Source organism: Macaca nemestrina, chromosome 6 (assembly GCF_043159975.1).
Source record: "Macaca nemestrina isolate mMacNem1 chromosome 6, mMacNem.hap1, whole genome shotgun sequence".
Classification (NCBI taxonomy): domain Eukaryota; kingdom Metazoa; phylum Chordata; class Mammalia; order Primates; family Cercopithecidae; genus Macaca; species Macaca nemestrina.
Genome location: NC_092130.1, coordinates 106,190,585 through 106,208,832, shown reverse-complemented (window position 1 = coordinate 106,208,832; position 18,248 = coordinate 106,190,585). Strand labels below are relative to the sequence as shown.

Sequence of the window (18,248 nt, the reverse complement as noted above, 5' to 3'; positions counted from 1 at the left end):
TGGGCGTAAGCTGAACTAACTTTGGGAGAAACTTAGTTTATAGTTTATAGTTTGGAACAAGGACAATAACAGCCCTTTCCCAAAGCAGACCTCCTTCTTGCCTGGGGACCAAACTGCCTTTGTAGGACTAACATTAGCCACAAGATTAGAAATTACGGTTTAGGAGTCACACAGCTGAAGGCTACAAGATTCTGACCCTCCCTAAACTGCTCCTAAGATCAGCGCTTGAGATACTTTGCAGACCCTGCACTTGACTGGAACCACCGATATCAATAAACTGGCTCATCTGATCTTGTGGCCCCCACCCAGGAACTGACTCAGCTCCAGATGACAGCTTTGACTCCTTATGATTTCATCCCTGACCAATCAGCACTCCTGGCCCACTGCCTCCCCCACCAAGTTGTCCTTAAACACTCTGCTCCTCAAATGCTCAGGAAGACAGATTTGAATCAATAACAAAACTCTAGTCTCTCGCACAACCAGTTCTGCCTGAATTACTCTTTCTCTATTGCAGTTGCCCTGTCTTGAGAAATCGGCTCTGTCTAGGCAGTGGGCAAGGTCCACACTACATTTGATGATGTCATAACACTTCAAAAGTTTTGCCAATCCAAAGCATACGGAATTGTATTTCACTGTGGTTTCCATTTGAAGTTCCCTGTTACTAACGGGGTCAAGCATCTTTTTATACAGCTGTAGCCACTCAGGCTAAATTATACTGTCTCTTATCTGTTCATTTCTTGGCCTATTTGCTATTAGGATGTTTGACTTTAATTTATTTCAAAAGACAAAATTACAGGCTGGGCACGGTGGCTCACACCTGTAATCCTAGCACTTTGGGATGCCGAGGCAGGTGGATAACCTGAAGTCAGTTTGATACCAGGCTGGCCAACATGGTGAAACCCTGTCTCCACTAAAAATACAAAAATTAGCTGAGTGTGGTGGCTGGTGCCTATATTCCTAGCTACTTGGAAGGCTGAGGCAGGAGAATTGCTTGAACCTGGCAGGGGCAGAGGTTAGAGTGAGCCGAGATCGCACCACTTCACTCCAGCCTGGGTTACAGAGTGAAATTCCATCTCAAAACAAACAAACAAAAAAGACAAAATTACAACAAATTTAGTTTAAAAATCCACTTGGCTTTTATTTGTGATTCTAGAATCAGGCAACGCCTCACTGTATGAAATAGAACGGGTGTTCTGGTAGACAGAGCAGAGGAGGTTGGCTTTGTAGGCCAAAAAGGGCTGAAGAAAACGGAAACAGAGACCAAAAGGTAAATTGGCCATTTCATAGTTACTTTCCTTCTAGGGTTAAAAACAGAGGGGACTGGCCGGGCGCGGTGGCTCACGCCTGTAATCCCAGCACTTTGGGAGGCCAAGGCGGGTGGATCACAAGATCAGGAGATCGAGACCAACCTGGCCAACATGGTGAAACCCCATCTCTACTAAAAATACAAAAATTAGCTGGACATGGTGGCGCACGCCTATAGTCCCAGCTACTCAGGAGGCTGAGGCAGGAGAATCGCTTGAACGCGGGAGGTGGAGGTTGCAATGAGCTGAGATCATGCCACTGCTGCCCCTGCACTCCAGCCTGGGCAATAGAGCGAGACTCAGTCTCAAAAACAAACAAACAAACAAACAAAAACAGAGGGGACTTCCTTATTATGCTGTCTCAGGTTGACTGGAATCTCCTGTGTTTTGGAAAACTGGCCCATTTCAAAGTTCTGTTTGATTACGTGGCACTTAGCATAAGTGACTCCATTCTGGTTTGGGCTGCTGGGGCCTAGGGCAGGAGGTTATCCCAAAACAATGGCCTGCTATAAACCTTACTTAACACTTATGTAGTTATAGTTACTAAACCATCATTTTTAGAACATAATGAGGAAAGGCTGGGCACCATGGCTCACGCCTGTAATCCCAGCACTTTGAGAGGCCGAGGTGAGTGGATCACCTGAGGTCAAGAGTTCGAGACCAGCCTGGCCAACATGGTGAAACCCCATCTTTACTAAAAATACAAAAATTAGCCATGCATGGTGGCGCATGCCTGTAATCCCAGCTACTTGGGAGGCTGAGGTAGGAGGATCGCATGAACCGAGCAGGCGGAGGTTGCAATGAGCCGAGATCGTGCCATTGCATTCCAGCCTGGGCTTCAGAGAGAGAGACTGTCTAAAAAAAAAAAAGAAAGAAAAGAAAAAGAAAAAAGAAAAAAGAACATAATGAGGAAAATGCATGTCTAGCACATTTTTCAGAAAATTCAAGATATACATTTATACTGAATTCACTATAATACAGAAATTTATGTGTTCTGTTAACCTAAAAGGGCAAAACTAAGGCAAACTTTAAATATAGAGAGTTAATTTGGGCCAAGGTTGAGGACTGTAGCATGGGACATACTTCCAGCTTGCTTTTTAGAATGCTCTGGGAAGCAAAGGAGAGGCTCAAACCCACATGTCAGGAGGGTGCAATTACTAAAGTTCCTTGTCAGGAAGTCTCCTTGGCTTACAGAAACAACATTGGTTAGCCATTGGCTATCCATTGTTGAACTATAGTCTAGTGCCCCGCGTTGCAAGTGGCTTCAAGAGGGGAGTGACTGCTGTTGCAGTTTAAATGCCTCTCTGGGCCTGGATAATTTAAAGAGGCTTGCCTTTCTCAGATTAAAAGATGTTTTTTCTCTCTCAGTTATAGTATGAGAAAAAAGAATACAAAATTATACATGTACCACAATATACAAACTAAAATTCCAAAACACTATCCTTAGAAAAGAGACTAAAAGGAAATATGCTATTATTGCATGAGCATTTTAGAGATAGATTTCTTATTTTACGGCTTTAAGTGTGTATACTTTCTTCCAATTTTCTATATTTTCAGTTCTTTTATAAAACAATGCAGTTTTGCCGGGCGCGGTGGCTCACGCCTGTAATCCCAGCACTTTGGGAGGCCAAGGCGGGCAGATCACGAGGTCAGGAGATCGAGACTATCCTGGCTAACACGGTGAAACCCCGTCTCTACTAAAAAGACAAAAAATTAGCCGGGCGTGGTGGTGCGTACCTGTAGTCCCACCTACTCAGAGGCTGAGGCAGGAGAATGGCGTGAACCCAGGAGGCGGAGCTTGCAGTGAGCCGAGATGGTGCCACTGCACTCCAGCCTGGGCGACAAAGCAAGACTCCGTCTCAAAAAATAAATAAATAAATAAATAAATAAAACAATGCAGTTTCATATTCCATGGAGATTCAGTGCCAAGCTAATACAAAAACCAAAAATCATGTATGCAATATTACCCCAAACATCCCTTAAATTGGGCCATCTCAGTCAGCCACGGTGGCTCATGCCTGTAATCCCAGCACTTTGGGAGGCCAAGGCGGGCAGATCACCTGAGGTCAGGGGTTCTAGACCAGCCTGGACAAAATGGTGAAACCCCATCTCTACTAAAAACACAAAATTAGCCGGTGGTGCAGGCCTGTAGTCCCAGCTACTCAGGAGGCTGAGGCAGGAGAATCGCTTGAACCTAGGAGACGGAGGTTGTATTGAGCCCAGATCGCACTATTACACTCCAGCCTGAGCGACAGAGCCAGACTCCATCTCAAAAAAAAAAAAAAAAAAAAAAAAATTGAGCCATCTCTCAGAAAGTCCAATAGTGATTTAGTAACTGTTTAGGGTAATTTGGCAACATGGCCTATTTTTTTCCCCCTATCATTGGAATTGTTGCTATTTGTTTGATTGAGCACCAGATGGAACAACAGAAAAGCAACTATCTACATGTATTTCTTTTTAGAATAACACTTAACTCCGGTAAGATGATGTTATCAGGGGCACCCAGGAACTAGGACCAACAAACTAGGGACCAAGGGAAAGCAGATTTGCACATCCCATCTCATGCTCAGCCTACGGTTCACTGAGCGGAATGTTAGGTAGAATCATGCACCATTTACTTTGCCACTTTCTCCCTCTCTTATTTTCATGGGGTTGAGTTAATATGGTTGAGTTTGCATATGGTAAATTTGTATGTGATGAGACTCCTTTGTACATAATTCATTTATAATAGAAGAAAACCTCTTTTTTAGAAGGAACAGATTTCTGGAATATATAAAGATATACACACTTTCTGTTTTCATCATTCATTTACTCTTTCAACAAGTATTGTATCTGCAATTTTTTTTTTTTTTTTGAGATGGAGTCTCACTCTGTTGCCCAGGCTGGAGGATAGTGGTGTGACTTCAGCTCACTGCAACCTCCACCTCCCAGGTTCAAGTGATTCTCCAGCCTCAGCCTTCCAAGTAGCTGGGATTAGAGGCCTGCACCATCATACCGTGCTAATTTTGTATTTTTAGTAGAGATGGGGTTTCACCATGTTGGCCAGCCTGGTCTCAAACTCCTGACCTCCAGGGATCTGCCCGCCTCAGCCTCTCAAAGTGCTGAGATTACAAGCGTGAGCCATCACGCCCAGCAATTTTTGATAGAGGAGATAGAGGGAAGAAGTAAAATAGTCCCTGTCTCTACTCTCGTGGAGCATAATCAACTAATCTATCAGTAAAATAAATAAAAAACTACCCTGTGATAAAGAAGTACACAGTAGCTTAATAACATATAATAGTAATATTTTATCTTCATTGAGGGTTTTAGAAAGGCTCCCTGAGAAAGTGATTACTGAGCTGGGTCAGAAGTGTGGTGGATGCTGTGATGTGTGACCAGCAGTGGTACTGGAGTCAGATCATACTGCCTCATGGGAGCCAACGGTTGAACTGTTAGGAATTTTGAGACAGGTTTTAAACAGCCATTATTAAATATTATGTAAAATTATAACTATATTAAAAACACAAATCAATAATACTCAAAACGCATCACTTCCTAATTATTTTTTGCTACATTTTACTATTATCTGTGCTTTTGAGGTTATCTGTTGTGTATCTTTTCCCAGTTCCACATTCACTGATATCACAATTGATAGCTTGAAACTGGCCATGGTGGGGGTATGTACACCATGGAAATTGGCAAACACTATAAAATGGGGCTTTTTCTCCCAAAGAGCTGGTTGTTAAACATGTACCAACATACTACTGAGATAGCCAAGTGTAAAGAGTCTCCCAGAGAAACTCTGACCAGCCTGTGCACACTGGGGTAGAGCCACAGAAGTTCACAGCCTTTACAGCAGGAGGAGCCTGGCCCTTCTCTTCCTGGGTGGAACTTTTGATTCAATCTGTAAGGTGGGAAGCCTGTATACTAGCAGGACTCTCCCTCTGCTGAGAGTCCCTGTTTCCCTTTTTTTTTTTCCCTTTGTGACCAATAAATTCTACTTTTCTCACCCTTCAAAGTGTCTGCAAGCCTAATCTTTCATGGTCATGTGACAAAGATCTTGTTTTTAGCTGAACTAAGAAGGAGGTGCTGCAACACTACTGTGCACAACCCAAATCCTCCTTCAAAGAAAGATCTCTTGCCCTATGGGGAATGTGGTCAGCAGATGATCTTTAGCTATAGGTACCTTTAGGGATTCCTTACATGCAAAGAATCATCCTTCCAAGATTGATGTACATCTCATGAATGACTGAAGTGGGAGTATAAAGGCCCAGTCACTTCAACTGAATGTAAGATACCTGAAAGTTCATTTTAGCTCAAAAGTTCTCCATGAGGCTTTTGTTGGACTGTACTACTTCTTGACTTCTCCCTCTTCCAAAGTATGCTTTCTTTCCCTCTCTTTCCCAGCTGTTGTCCCAAAAACACCCTTTTCCACACTAAACTCCATGTGAGTCTGCTTCTGGAGAACTCAACCTGCAAGAAAAAGGATAAGGAGGGTGTTAATGAGAAAATGTTAAGGTAGGGAGTGTTAAAAGAAAGGCTTTAGCCAAATTAAATGTAGAAGAGTTGAATTGAGCAACGAATGATTCATGAATTGTGCTGCCTCCCGAACCAGAGTAGGCTCAGAGACTCCAGCACAGCCATGTGGTGGAAGAAGATTTATGGACAGAAAGTGGAAATTGGCATACAGAAAATGGAAGTGAGGTACAGAAAAGGTCAAATTGGTTACAGCTCGGTGTTTGCCTTACTTGAACACAGTTTGAACAGTTGGCCACCTTTGGTCAAAACTTAGCACAAGAGTAGGCCACAATCTGTTTACAACTCTATTTGGGTAATAGTTCATGATGTACAGAGAAACTTTTAGACTGAAGTTAAAATATGTAAGGAGGCAGCTTTAGGCTAAACTTGATTTAACAGGAGTGTTCTAGGGCATGGAAAATTATCTGAGCAATGTCTTGTATTGGAAGACAAAACAGCGCTATTGAGGAAGGTACAAAAGGGGCTAGTGGAACCCAGTGAGCAGGAAACAGCTTAATGTGAAATGAAGCTGAAAAGGTCAATTGGGGCAAAACCATGTAGGATGTTATTGGCCATTGGTAATGATTTGTCATAAGGATAATGGAAAGCCACTGGAAAGCGGGGGTGGAGTGTTATGCGGCGGGCAATGCATTGTAAGATTTGCATTTGGAAAATATTACCACGACAGAATGTGGAAAATAGATTGGATAAAGGAAAGTGTAAACTTGGAAGGCTTAGCTAGGAGATGACTGTAGTGGTAAAGATGATGGCAGCATAGACTTGATAGTGATGGAGATGAAAATTTTTGGATTGATTTGAGAAACACTTACAAGGTAAAAAATGATGCAACCTGGTAATAGATTACAAGAAAGGGGAGGTGTTAAGGATGATAACTAAGTTTTTGATTTGCTAAACTGGATAAATGGCACCATCCAATGAGATAGAAGAGGATTAGGTTTGGGGGAAAGAGTGTAAGTTTATTTTAGAACACAAAGAACTCGAATTTCCTTTGAGACAATCAAATGCAGTATTCTGGAAGCCAAGGAAAGAGAATGTTTCAAGAAGGACAGAGAGATCAATTATATTGAAAGCTGTACAGAAATGAGATAATATACAGCTGAAAGTATGTAGGCCCCTTATGGTTTTGCTTTCCACAATTTCAGTTACCTGTGATCAACCACAGTCTGAAAATATTAAATGAAAAATTCCAGAAATAAACAATTAATAAGGGTTTTTTTTGTTTTTTGTTTGTTTTTGAGACAGAGTCTCACTCTGTCACCCAGGATGGAGTGCGATGGCATGATCTCGGCTCACTGCAACCTCCACCTCCAGAGTTCAAGCAATTCTCCTGCCTCAGCCTCCCAAGTAGCTGGGATTACAGGTGCTTGCCACCACACCTGGCTAATTTTTTTTTTTTGAGATGGAGTTGTGCTCTTGTTATCCAGGCTGGAGTACAATGGCACAATCTCAGCTCACCACAACCTCTGCCTCCCAGGTGCAAGCAATTCTCCTGCCTCAGCCTGCCAAGTAGCTGGGATTACAGGCATGCACCACCATGCCCGGCTAATTTTGTATTTCTAGTAGAGACGGGGTTTCTCCATGTTGGTCAGGCTGGTCTCGAACTCTCAACTCAGGTGATCCACCTGCCTTGGCCTCCCAAAGTGCTGGGATTCAGGCATGAGCCACCAGGCCCGGCCAATTTTTTTGTATTTTTAGTAGAGATGGGGTTTCTCCATGTTGGCCATGCTGGTCTCAAACTCCCAACTCAGGTGATCCACCTGCCTCGGCCTCCCAAAGTGCTGGGATTACAGGTGTGAGCCATGCGCCCGGCCTGTTTTTTGTTTTTGTTTTTTTAAGACAGAGTCTTGCTCTGTCACCCAGACTGGAGTGCAGTGGCATGATCTCAGCTTGCTGCAACCTCTGCCTCCTGGGCTCAGGTGATCCTCTCACCTCAGCCAGCCTCCTAAGTAACTGGGGCTACAGGTGCGCACTACCACCCCCTGGCTAATTTTGGTATTTCTTGTAAAGACAAGGTTTTGCCATGTTGCCCAGGCTAGTCTCGAACTCCTGGGCTCAAGCGATCTGCCTGCCTCAGCCTCCAAGAGTGCTAGGATTACAGGCATGAGCCACCATGCCCAGGTGATTCATAAGTTTTAAATTCAGCACAGTTCCAAGTAGTGTGATGAAATCTAATGCTGTCCCACTCCAGCCCAGCTGGGACATGAATTCTCCATTTGTCCAGCATAGCTGTACACGCTTCCTGCCCATGAGACACTTATTATCCTTGTCCCTTATCAGTTTGACTGTCACAGCATTGCAGTGCTTACATGCAAGTCACCCTTATTTTACTTAAAAATGACCCCGTTGCACAAGAGTAGTGGTGCTGGCAATTTGGAAATGCCAAAGAGAAGCCATAAAGTGCTTCCTTTAAGTGAAAAGTTGAAAGTTCTCAACTTAATGAGGAAAGAAAAAAATTGTATCCCAAGGTTGCTAAGATCTACAGTAAGAACAAATCTCTCTGTGAAATTGTGAATGGTATATCATTATAATTGTTCTATTATTAGATATTGTTGTTAATTTCTTACTGTGCCTAATTTATAAACTTTATCATTGATATGTACATATAGGAAAAAATATAGTATCTATAGGGGTTGGTACTATCCATGGTTTCAGACATCCACTGGGGGCTTGGAACATTTGCCCCACAGGTAAGTGAGGACTACTGTGTCCTGCTGCTTCAGGGGAGTGAGGAGTATAGAAGCCAGCTTGGAATGGGTTCAGAGTTGAACAGGAAGAAAGAAAAGAGAGGCACTTTTCCTTCTACCACAAAAAACAATTGTAAGAAATGTACTTACATTTGGCCTAAAAGAAAAATATACCAGGCCCAGCCAGGCGTGGTGGCTCACGCCTGTAATCCCAACACTTTGGGAGGCCAAGGCAGGCAGATCACCTGAGGTCAGGAGTTCAAGACCAGCCTGACCCACATGGAGAAACCCTGTCTCTACTAAAAATGCAAAATTAGCCAGGCTTGGTGGCACATGCCTATAATCCCACTACTTGGGAAGGCTGAGGCAGGAGAATCGCTTGAACCTGGGAGGCGGAGGTTGTAGTGAGCCGAGATTGTGCCATTACCCACTAGCCTGGGCAACAAGAGCAAAACTCCATCTCAAAAAAAAAAAAAAAAAGTTTAAAAAAAGAAAAATGTACCAGGCCCGATGGCTCATGCCTATAATCCCAGGACTTTGGGAGGCCAAGACAGGAGGATTGCTTGAGCCCAGAAGTTCAAGACCAGCCTAGGCAACATTGCAAGACCCCATCTTTACAAAAAAAAAACAAAAATTAGCCAGGCATGGTGGTATGCACCTATAGTCCCAGCTACTCAGGAGGCTGGGGTATAAAGATTGCTTGAACCCAGGAAGCAGAGGTTGCAGTGAGCCAAAATCACACAACTGCACTCTAGCCTGGGCAACAGAATGAGACCCTGTCTCAAAAAAAAAAAAAAAAAAGAAAAGAAAAGAAAAGAAAAAGGAAGAAAGAAAAATGGAAAAATGTGATTCTAACCAAATCAAAATATCAACTATATTCAAGTTCCATTTAAGATAAAAGCTCATCTCAATTCGTACATGTCATTTCACCTAGTTCATTGAGTTCCAAAGGAACTAAACTAGCTCTGGAAAAATAGTTATTACTGCTGCCATCCTAATTAGAAAACAGCAATTTTACGAAGAAACTGCTACCCAAAAACAGCTACAGAAAAGTCACTTTGCTGGGCATAGTGGTTCACAACTGTGATCCTAACACTTTGGGAGGCTGAGGCAAGAGGATTGTTTGAGCTTAGGAGTTTGAGACCAGCCTGGGCAACATAGTGAGACCTCATTTCTACAAAAGAAAGCCAGGTGTGGTGGCACACACCTGTAGTTCCAGCTACTCAGGTGGCTGACATGGGAAGATTGCTTAAGCCTAGCAGGTTAAGGCTGCAGTGAACCATGATCCTGCCACCGCACTCAAGTCTGGGTGACAGAGTAAGACCTTGTCTCAAAAAAAAGAAAAAGAAAAGTCACTTCGAGAAAGTGAAGCAAGATTATCATTCTTTTCTGGGCCTTATCTGGCCCATCCCACTCTGAGTCAATTATTATCAGATACAGGCAAAAGACATGGATGTTTTTATAAAAATTCAATAAATAGACATAATACTATTAAACATCCTGAGTTTAAAATCCCAATATAGCTGATGGAGTACTGTAATGTAAACCAAAAATAAAATTCAAAGGCCCCCCAACCATCCGAATGGACCCCTCCTCTTGGCCCAGGGCATTCCGAAGTTAACCTAAAAAGCTAGGCCATGATGAGATGGGGGAGCCAGACCTGCCTCATTATACCCTTCTCCCTGTTGGAATTCAGGCACAGCTCACCAGCTTTAACATCAACACAGAGACCTTAACACTGGCAGAACAGATTCTTTATGTCTCCTTTTTTTTTTTTTTTTTTTTTTTGAGACGAAGTCTTGCTCTGTTACCCAGGCTGGAGTGCAATGGCACGATCTCGACTCACTGCAACCTCCGCCTCCCAGGTTCAAGCGATTCTCCTGTCTCAGCCTCCCTAGTACCTGGGACTACAGATGTGCACCACTATGCCCAGCTTATTTTTGTATTTTTAGTAGAGACGGGGTTTTGCTATGTTGGCCAGGATGGTCTCGAACTCCTGACCTTGGGTAATCCACCTGCCTCAGCCTCCCAAAGTGCTGGGATTACAGCTGTGAGTCACTGCTCCCGGTGACTCTTTATGTCTAATAAGAAACATTTACAAGCTATTCTCTCTGAAGCCTGCTACCTGGAAGCTTCATCTACATGATAAAACCTTGGTCTTCACAACCACTTATGGTAACCCAGACATTCCTTTCTATTGATTCCAGGTCTTTAGATAATAACTCTTTCAACCAATTACCAATCAGAAAATCTTTGAATCTACCTGTAACCTGGAAGCCCCACACCCGCCTTGCTTCCAGTTGTCCAGACCCAACCAATGTACTTTTTTTTTTTTTTTTTTTTTTTTGAGATGGAGTCTTGCTCTGTTGCCCAGGCTGGAAAGCAGTGGTGTGATCTCAGCTCCCTGCAACCTCTGCCTCCTGAGTTCAAGCAATTCTCCCTGTCTCAGTCTCCCGAGTAGTTGGGATTACAGGCACCTGCCACCACACCCGGCTAATTTTTGTATTTTTAGTAGAGACAGGGTTTCACCATGCTGGCCAGGCTGGTCTCAAACTCCTGACTTCAGGTGATCTACATGCCTCAGCCTCCCAAAGTGTTCCAAAGTATTGGGATTATAGGCGTGAGCCACCACATCCAGCCCCAATGTACATCTTATATGTATTGATTGATGTCTTATGTCTTCCTGAAATGTATAAAACCAAGCTGTAGCCCAGTCACCTTGGGCACATGTTCTCAAGGTCTCCTGGGACTGTGTCATGGGCCGTTGGTCACTAGTTTGGCTCAGAATAAATCTCTTCACATATTTTACAGAGTTTGACTTTGACTATTTACCAGCAGTATCTTTCTTACTCTTATTTGCCTCAAACAAAAGTGTACACATCTTTAGCCTTTAAAGGTCATACCTTCTGCTGTGTTCTCACAGGATGAGTCTTCCTTCAAAGCCTTCCTCTCGCATCCAAACTCTTATCCAAGTTTTAGATCGAGTCTTTTCTGCTTATCATGCCTTATTTGGGAAACCTTGGTATTTGTGCCTTTTATGTGTAATATTGCCAACTGCGCCTTGCTCTCAAATTGCCAAATATTTCCACAATGAAACCACCCAATGGGTTCTTCTTGCCTGCTACCCAGATAGAGCCAATCTATCAAGGCAGGGGAATTGCAATAGTGAAAAGTTTTACACACATAGAGCAAGCTAAACAGCAGACTGTAGTTTTATTATTATTCAAATCAACCTCCCCAAAAATTCAGAGGCTAGGGATTTTCAAGGATAGTTTGGGGGAAGAGAGTGGGAGTTGCTGCCGACTGGTTGGGGTGCAATCATAGGGGTGTGGCAAATGGTCCTCCTGTGTGCTGAGTCCTTCTGGGTGGGGCCACAGAAGTGGTAGTTGGATCGAGGTGGAGCTATGATACACCTGGACCCATCAGTCTTCAGACATGCCCAAAAAATACAGAAAAAAGCCTGAAAAGATGTCTCAAAAGTCCAATCTTAGGTTCTACAAGAGTGATGCTATCTGCAGGAGTAATTAGGTAAGCTGTGACCTCTGGAATACTGGCTAGCACTCCTTGATGTCTACACTTTAGCAGAATTCAGGCTCCTCTCATTCTCCTAGCCTGATGTTCTCTCAATAGCTTTACAAAGGTGATTGAGTTTGGGGGAAGGGCCATTATCATTTAAACTATAAATGTCTCCCAAAGTTAGCTTGGCCCAAGCCCAGGTATAATTAAGGACAGTTTGAAAGCTAAAGGCGAGACAGGGTTTGATTAGGTCAGATCTCTTTTGCTGTAATTTTCTCACTGTTATAATTTTTGCATAGGTGATTTCAACAATAAAGTTCCAGTAGGCAGACAGTGATACCTCATTTTTTATGCTACTAAAGCTCTTTGTGTGTATTCAAATTAGAGTATTGTAAGTTAATTATAATTTATACTGGTCAAAACCCCATTTTCATCTCCAAATCATCCCCAAATTTCCCAGAGTAATAATATTTAACATCTATTGAGTGACATTTTATACTAGTCATAGTGTTACAGGAAAGAGGTCCAGATCCAGACCTCAAGAGAGGGTTCTTGGATCTCATGAAAGAAAGAATTCAGGGCCGCGCGTGGTGGCTCATGCCTGTAATCCCAGCACTTTGGGAGGCTGAGGCAGGTGGATCACCTGAGGTCGGGAGTTCGAGACCAGCCTGACTAACATGGAGAAACCCCGTCTCTACTAAAAATACAAAATTATCTGGAGTTGGTGGTGCATGCCTGTAGTCCCAGCTACTGGGGAGGCTGAGGCAGGAGAATCACTTGAACCTGGGAGGTGGAGGTTGCAGTGAGCCAAGATCATGCCATTGCACTCCAGCCCGGGCAACAAGAGCAAAACTCGGTTTCAAAAAAAAAAAAAAAAAAATCAGGGCGAGTCCATAAAGCGAAAGCAAGTTTATTAGGAAAGTAAAGGAATAAAGAATAAAGAATGGCTACTCCATAGACATCTCTTAGAATGTCTTAAATGTCTGGGAATACAGCCCAGTAGGTCTGAGCCTTATTTTACCCAGCTCCTATTTAAGATGGAGTTGCCCTGGTTCAAACGCGTCTGACAACAGTTCTGTTAGTCCAAACTGCACCATTTTGTAAGCTCCCCACTATTTTGCAGACCTTGGTCAAAGTGAAACATTTCACAGGGTTTCGGGGCTGTAAGAAACATCCTGTCTAACCACTCGACCACAAGGTGGACAAAGGCCCAAATAAAGAAACATCCCTATCATATGTTGCTGGGCAAAGTTCCAAGGAACACCACGATGACATCTGCCGGAACAAGGGCCAGAACTGCCTCATCACAGGAACATCTCATCAATATCCTGCCAGGCAGCAAGCCATCCTGCCCAGACCCCTCCCACCCATACCTATAAGTACCCCCAGCCTGTAAGCAGTGGTGGGCTCTGGCATTAGGCTGGTCCCCCACTTCTGTAGGTTTTATGCTGGACATGAAGCCTGCATTTACTGTCGAGCCACCCTCTTTCTGTGTGTGTTTGTGTGTGTGTGTCTTTCTCTAACCCTCGCGTTCCCTTCAAAACCTAACAAGTTCTAGAGACTTTTCACATATTAACATATGTATAATCCTCCCAACAACCCTACAATATAAATACTACTATTCCTATTTTGCAGATAAGAAAACTGTGGCACAGAAAGGCCAACTAACTGACCCACAATTACTAAGTGGCAAAGTTGGGATTCAAACCAAGACTGACACAGGAGCCCACATTCCTAAATTTTTAGCAACAGAAAAATAACCTTTATAATACCCAGTCCTACCTCAGAGGCGTTTGATCCAGAGTGCCTCCATCTTGAATAGGGGCTGGGTAAAATAAGGCGGAGACTTACTTGGCTGCATTCCCAGGAGGTTGGGCATTATTATTATTATTATTATTATTATTATTATTGAGACGGAGTTTCACTCTTGTTGCCCAGTCTGGAGTGCAATGGTGCGATCTCAGTTCACTGCAACCTCCACCTCCCGGGTTCAAGCGATTCTCCTCCTCAGCCTTCCGAGTAGCTGGGAGTACAGGCATGCACCACCACACCTGGCTAATTTTGTATTTTTAGTAGAGACAGGGTTTCACCATGTTGGTCAGGCTGGTCTCAAGCTCCTGAGCACAGGTGATCCACCTGCCTCAGCCTCCCAAGTGCTGGGATTACAGGCATGAGCCACTGCGCCCTCTGCCTATAGAGTACCCGTACTTTTATTCCTTTACTTTTTTTTTTTTTTTTTTGAGACGGAGTCTCGCTCTGTCCCCCAGGCTGGAGTGCAGTGGCCGGATCTCAGCTCACTGCGAGCTCTGCCTCCTGGGTTTATGCCATTCTCCTGCCTCAGCCTCCCGAGTAGCTGGGACTACAGGCGCCCGCCACCTCGCCTGGCTAGTTTTTTTTTTTTTTGTATTTTTTAGTAGAGACGGGGTTTCACCGTGTTAGCCAGGATAGTCTCGATCTCTTGACCTCGTGATCCGCCCGTCTCGGCCTCCCAAAGTGCTGGGATTACAGGCTTGAGCCACCGCGCCCGGCCTATTCCTTTACTTTCTTGATAAACTTGCTTTAACTTTACTGTATGGACTTGCCCCGAATTCTTTCTTGCACGAGATCCAAGCTCTCTTGGGGTCTGGATGGGGACCCCTTTTCAGGTAACACTACCTGACCTGTTTTTACAGATGTGCCTGAATTACACAGTTTCACAGGCAGAGTTTAAAGAAAATCAATTCTAAAAAAGAAGACAAAACAGTTTGCAGCAACACTTAACAAAATCCTCTTCCTTCTCCTATGTTCTGTCCTTACTTGGATTTCAGGGACTCCAACAACGACAGTTACCAGTACTCCAGGCCCCACACAAAAAGCCACAAAAGCAGTCACCTTCCTCAGTTATTTTATTTGATAGATGACCCTAGGCTCCCTGTGGCAAAGAAGAATCCTTTCTTTTTCTTTCTTCCCCCCGCCCCCCCGCCCGCCCCCGAGACTTTCTTGCTCTGTTGCCCAGGCTGGAGTGCAGTAGCATGATCACGCCTTACAGCAACCTTGACCTCCCACGATCCTCCTGCCTCTCCCTCCTGAGTGGCTGGGACCATAGGTACATGCCACGCCTGGCTAACTGTTTTTTGTATTTTTTGTAGAGACAGGGTTTTGCCATGTTGCCCAGGATAAGAATGTTTCTTTAGAAATCTGGAAATTGCCTTTACGTTCCCTTAGGAGTAGGAGAGAAGGCCCTGAAGATTCGCACATGGTCACTCCTAGAAAATTGCCCTGGGATAGTTTGCTGAGGAGGCAAATTTTGGACAATACTAGTTTCTTCTCTTCAAAGTCCATCAAAGGCATTGTTCAAAAGAAATGGCTGTACCGCTATTTGTAATCGATTCTCTACAGCTTCAAAAATAGTTATCTCTGGTTGGGGGAAGGGCACCTGAACTTTTAAGACTTGAGGCCTTCTTATCACAAAAATGATCCATACTCACAAAAACCTAAGAGGCAGAGGGTATGTTAACCTGGATTAAGAATCCCTAGGCCGAGTGCGGTGGCTCACGCCTGCAATCCCAGCACTTTGAGAGGCCGAGGTGGGTGGATCACCTGGGGTCAGGAGTTCGAGACCAACCTGACCAACATGGACAAACCCCGTCTCTACTAAAAATGCAAAATTAGCCAGGCGTGGTGGCACAAGCCTGTAATCCCAGCTACTTGGGAGGCTGAGGCAGGAGAATCGCTTGAACCTGGGAGGCGGAGGTTGCGGTGAGCCGAGATCGCGCAATTGCACTCTAGACTGGGCAACAGGAGCGAAATTCCATCTAAAAAAAAAAAAGAAGAAGAAGAAGCCCTAACGCAGAGGAAAAGATTGGTGAGCTTTGTTTAATCACACTGGCTGTACATTTTCGACGCCCCCTCCCTCTGCTCTGCAGGAATCCGCTGTACTTCTGACGGCCCATAGGTGGCACTGCAGGGACAGGAAAGTGCAGCGGGAGCGCCAACCGGTGAGGCTGATAGGCGGCGGGGCTTCAATGCGCCACAACATGGCGGGAGGAGCCTAAGAAGCGGCGAGGAAAGGCAAGTGTTCCGCTTGCGCAGACGCAAGGCTGGGCACTCCCCTGGGAGTGAGGGTTGCTGGGCTTGATGACGTGGCTTGGCAACGTCCCTACTGGCGCTGCCTCCCGGGAACCTGGCGCCGCCGGAACTGCCCGCGGCCTAGTCCCGACGCGCGTGTGCTAGTGGGCCGGAGCCGGGGACAGCAGCGGCAGCGGCAGCGGCAGCGGCGGCCCGGCCTGCGGGAACCCGACGGGGCAGCTGCCATGGGGGAGTGACGCGCCTGTGCCCGCTGTTCCGCGACAGCGGCGAGACATGAGGAGACCCCGCGGCAGGGGCAGCGGCGGCGGCTCGTGAGCCCCGGAATGGAGGAGAAATACGGCGGGGACGTGCTGGCCGGCCCCGGCGGCGGCGGCGGCGGCGGCCTTGGGCCGGTGGACGTACCCAGCGCTCGGTAAGGGACCTATCCGAAAGGCAGCGACCGGCCGGGCCGCTCAGGATACACCTTCCCAGGCCTCCGTCCGGTCCCCGCTGACAGCCCGGGACGTCCCGGGGTCGGCGCGCCCGCTCCCTCTGCCTCTCTCCCTGCGCGCAGGCTGCCTCCGGGCTCCCCGGGCCCTTCGGGTGCCCGCTGCAGAATGAAGGCGCTAAAGCCAGAAAGCTTCTGCTTGAATTTCTGGGTTACAAGGCAGTCAGTCAATCTTAGAACTGCCCGCCAGATCAAGTGAGAGGTTTTTCTGATCTGTGAGAAGCCTTTCTCTTGGCTGTTTCTCCCTGAAATAGTCTGGTGACTACTTAACCTCTCTGACGTTTCCCTGCATAAGTTAGGGGAAGGTGTCACCATCATCTCTCGTCAGGCAACGAAACCAAAGTACATACGTGAACTTGGATGTTCAGATTAACCGAGCACATCGAGGGTCCAGCCCTATTTTCTTTTTTTATTTTATTCTTAAGTAAGAAATGTGTCTTCGTTGTCAAAAAAAAATCTAAACAGCACAGCAATTCATAGAGTAAAAAGTGAAAATTACCACTTCCTCTCTCCAGTTCTCCCACCAACCCCAAAAGTAAGGGACCAACAGGTGCAGCGACCACTTTCGAGTATGTCCTTCCTAAATTCTGAGATAGTGTCAAAGATGTACAAAATAGAGCCCTGCAATTTGGCTGGAACTGTGTTCATTGCCTCCAATTTTAACGAGTTCTTCTCATTCTGGAACAAATACTTTCTTTGATATTTAAAGAAAGTGATAAATGTGATAAATTCTTTAGAACTGTAGTAATAACATTATAAAGTAACCTTTTGTTTTTTGTTTTTTGTTTTTTTGAGACGGAGTTTCACTCTTGTTGCCCAGGCTGGAGTCCACTCACCGCAACCTCCGCCTCCCGGGTTCAAGCGATTCTCCTGCGGCAGCCTCCCGAGGACGTGGGATTACAGACATAGGCCACCACGCCTGGCTAATGTTTTGTATTTTTAGTAGAGACGAGGTTTCTCCATGTTGGTGTGACTGGTCTACCTCAAGTGATCCACCTGCCTCGGCCTCCCAACGTGCTGGGATTACAGGCACGAGCCACCGAGCCGGCCCAACATAAGCATTTTTTATAAAAAGGAAAGAACACCACATAGGGCAGAACTTAAAGCAACTGCATTTTTGTAGCATACATTTAATTTTCTAATCTATTTAGAGCATCTCATTTTGTAAATAACAGCATATCAGATGTTAATTATTGAGACATGACAACTAAATGCAGTAGGCAATTCTGGTCTGATTTGGTAGGGGGGAAAAGTGCTTTAAAGGACGTTACTGGGTCAATTGACAAAATTGTACTATGGACGGTAGATTAGATAAAAGTATCATATCAGGCCAGGCGCAGGGGCTTACGCCTGTAATCCCAGCACCTTGGAAGGCTGAGGCAGGCGGATCACCTGAGGTCGGGGGTTCGAGACCAGCCTGGCCAACATGGCGAAACCCCGTCTCTACTAAAAATAGCAAAAAAAAAATTAGTTGGACGTGGTGCACTCCTGTAATCCCAGCTACTCAGGAAGCTGAGGCAAGAGAATGGCTTGAACCCAGGAGGCAGAGGTTGTGGTGAGCCGAGATCGCATCACTGCACTCCAGCCTGGGTGACAGAGCGAGACTCCGTCTCAAAAAAAAAAAAAAAAGCATATCACTTAAATTTCCTGAAGTAAACAGCTCTGCTGGTT

General features: G+C 45.2%; 1 protein-coding gene across 3 annotated transcripts in view; it reads left to right on the top strand.

The window, feature by feature from the left end:
• Window positions 1-16,116: 16,116 nt before the first annotated feature.
• The window catches only part of LOC105475197 (solute carrier family 30 member 5), a 38,864-nt gene continuing 36,732 nt past the window's right edge, over window positions 16,117-18,248 (top strand). Inside the window, exon 1 of one of the 3 annotated variants that reach the window (XM_011730283.3) lies at window positions 16,117-16,502. In XM_011730283.3, the coding sequence (XP_011728585.2) occupies window positions 16,414-16,502 (89 nt within the window). In that variant the 5' untranslated portion in view covers window positions 16,117-16,413. The remainder of the gene's footprint in view (window positions 16,503-18,248) is intronic. The other 2 variants (XM_011730281.3, XM_011730282.3) reach the window with 2 other exon arrangements.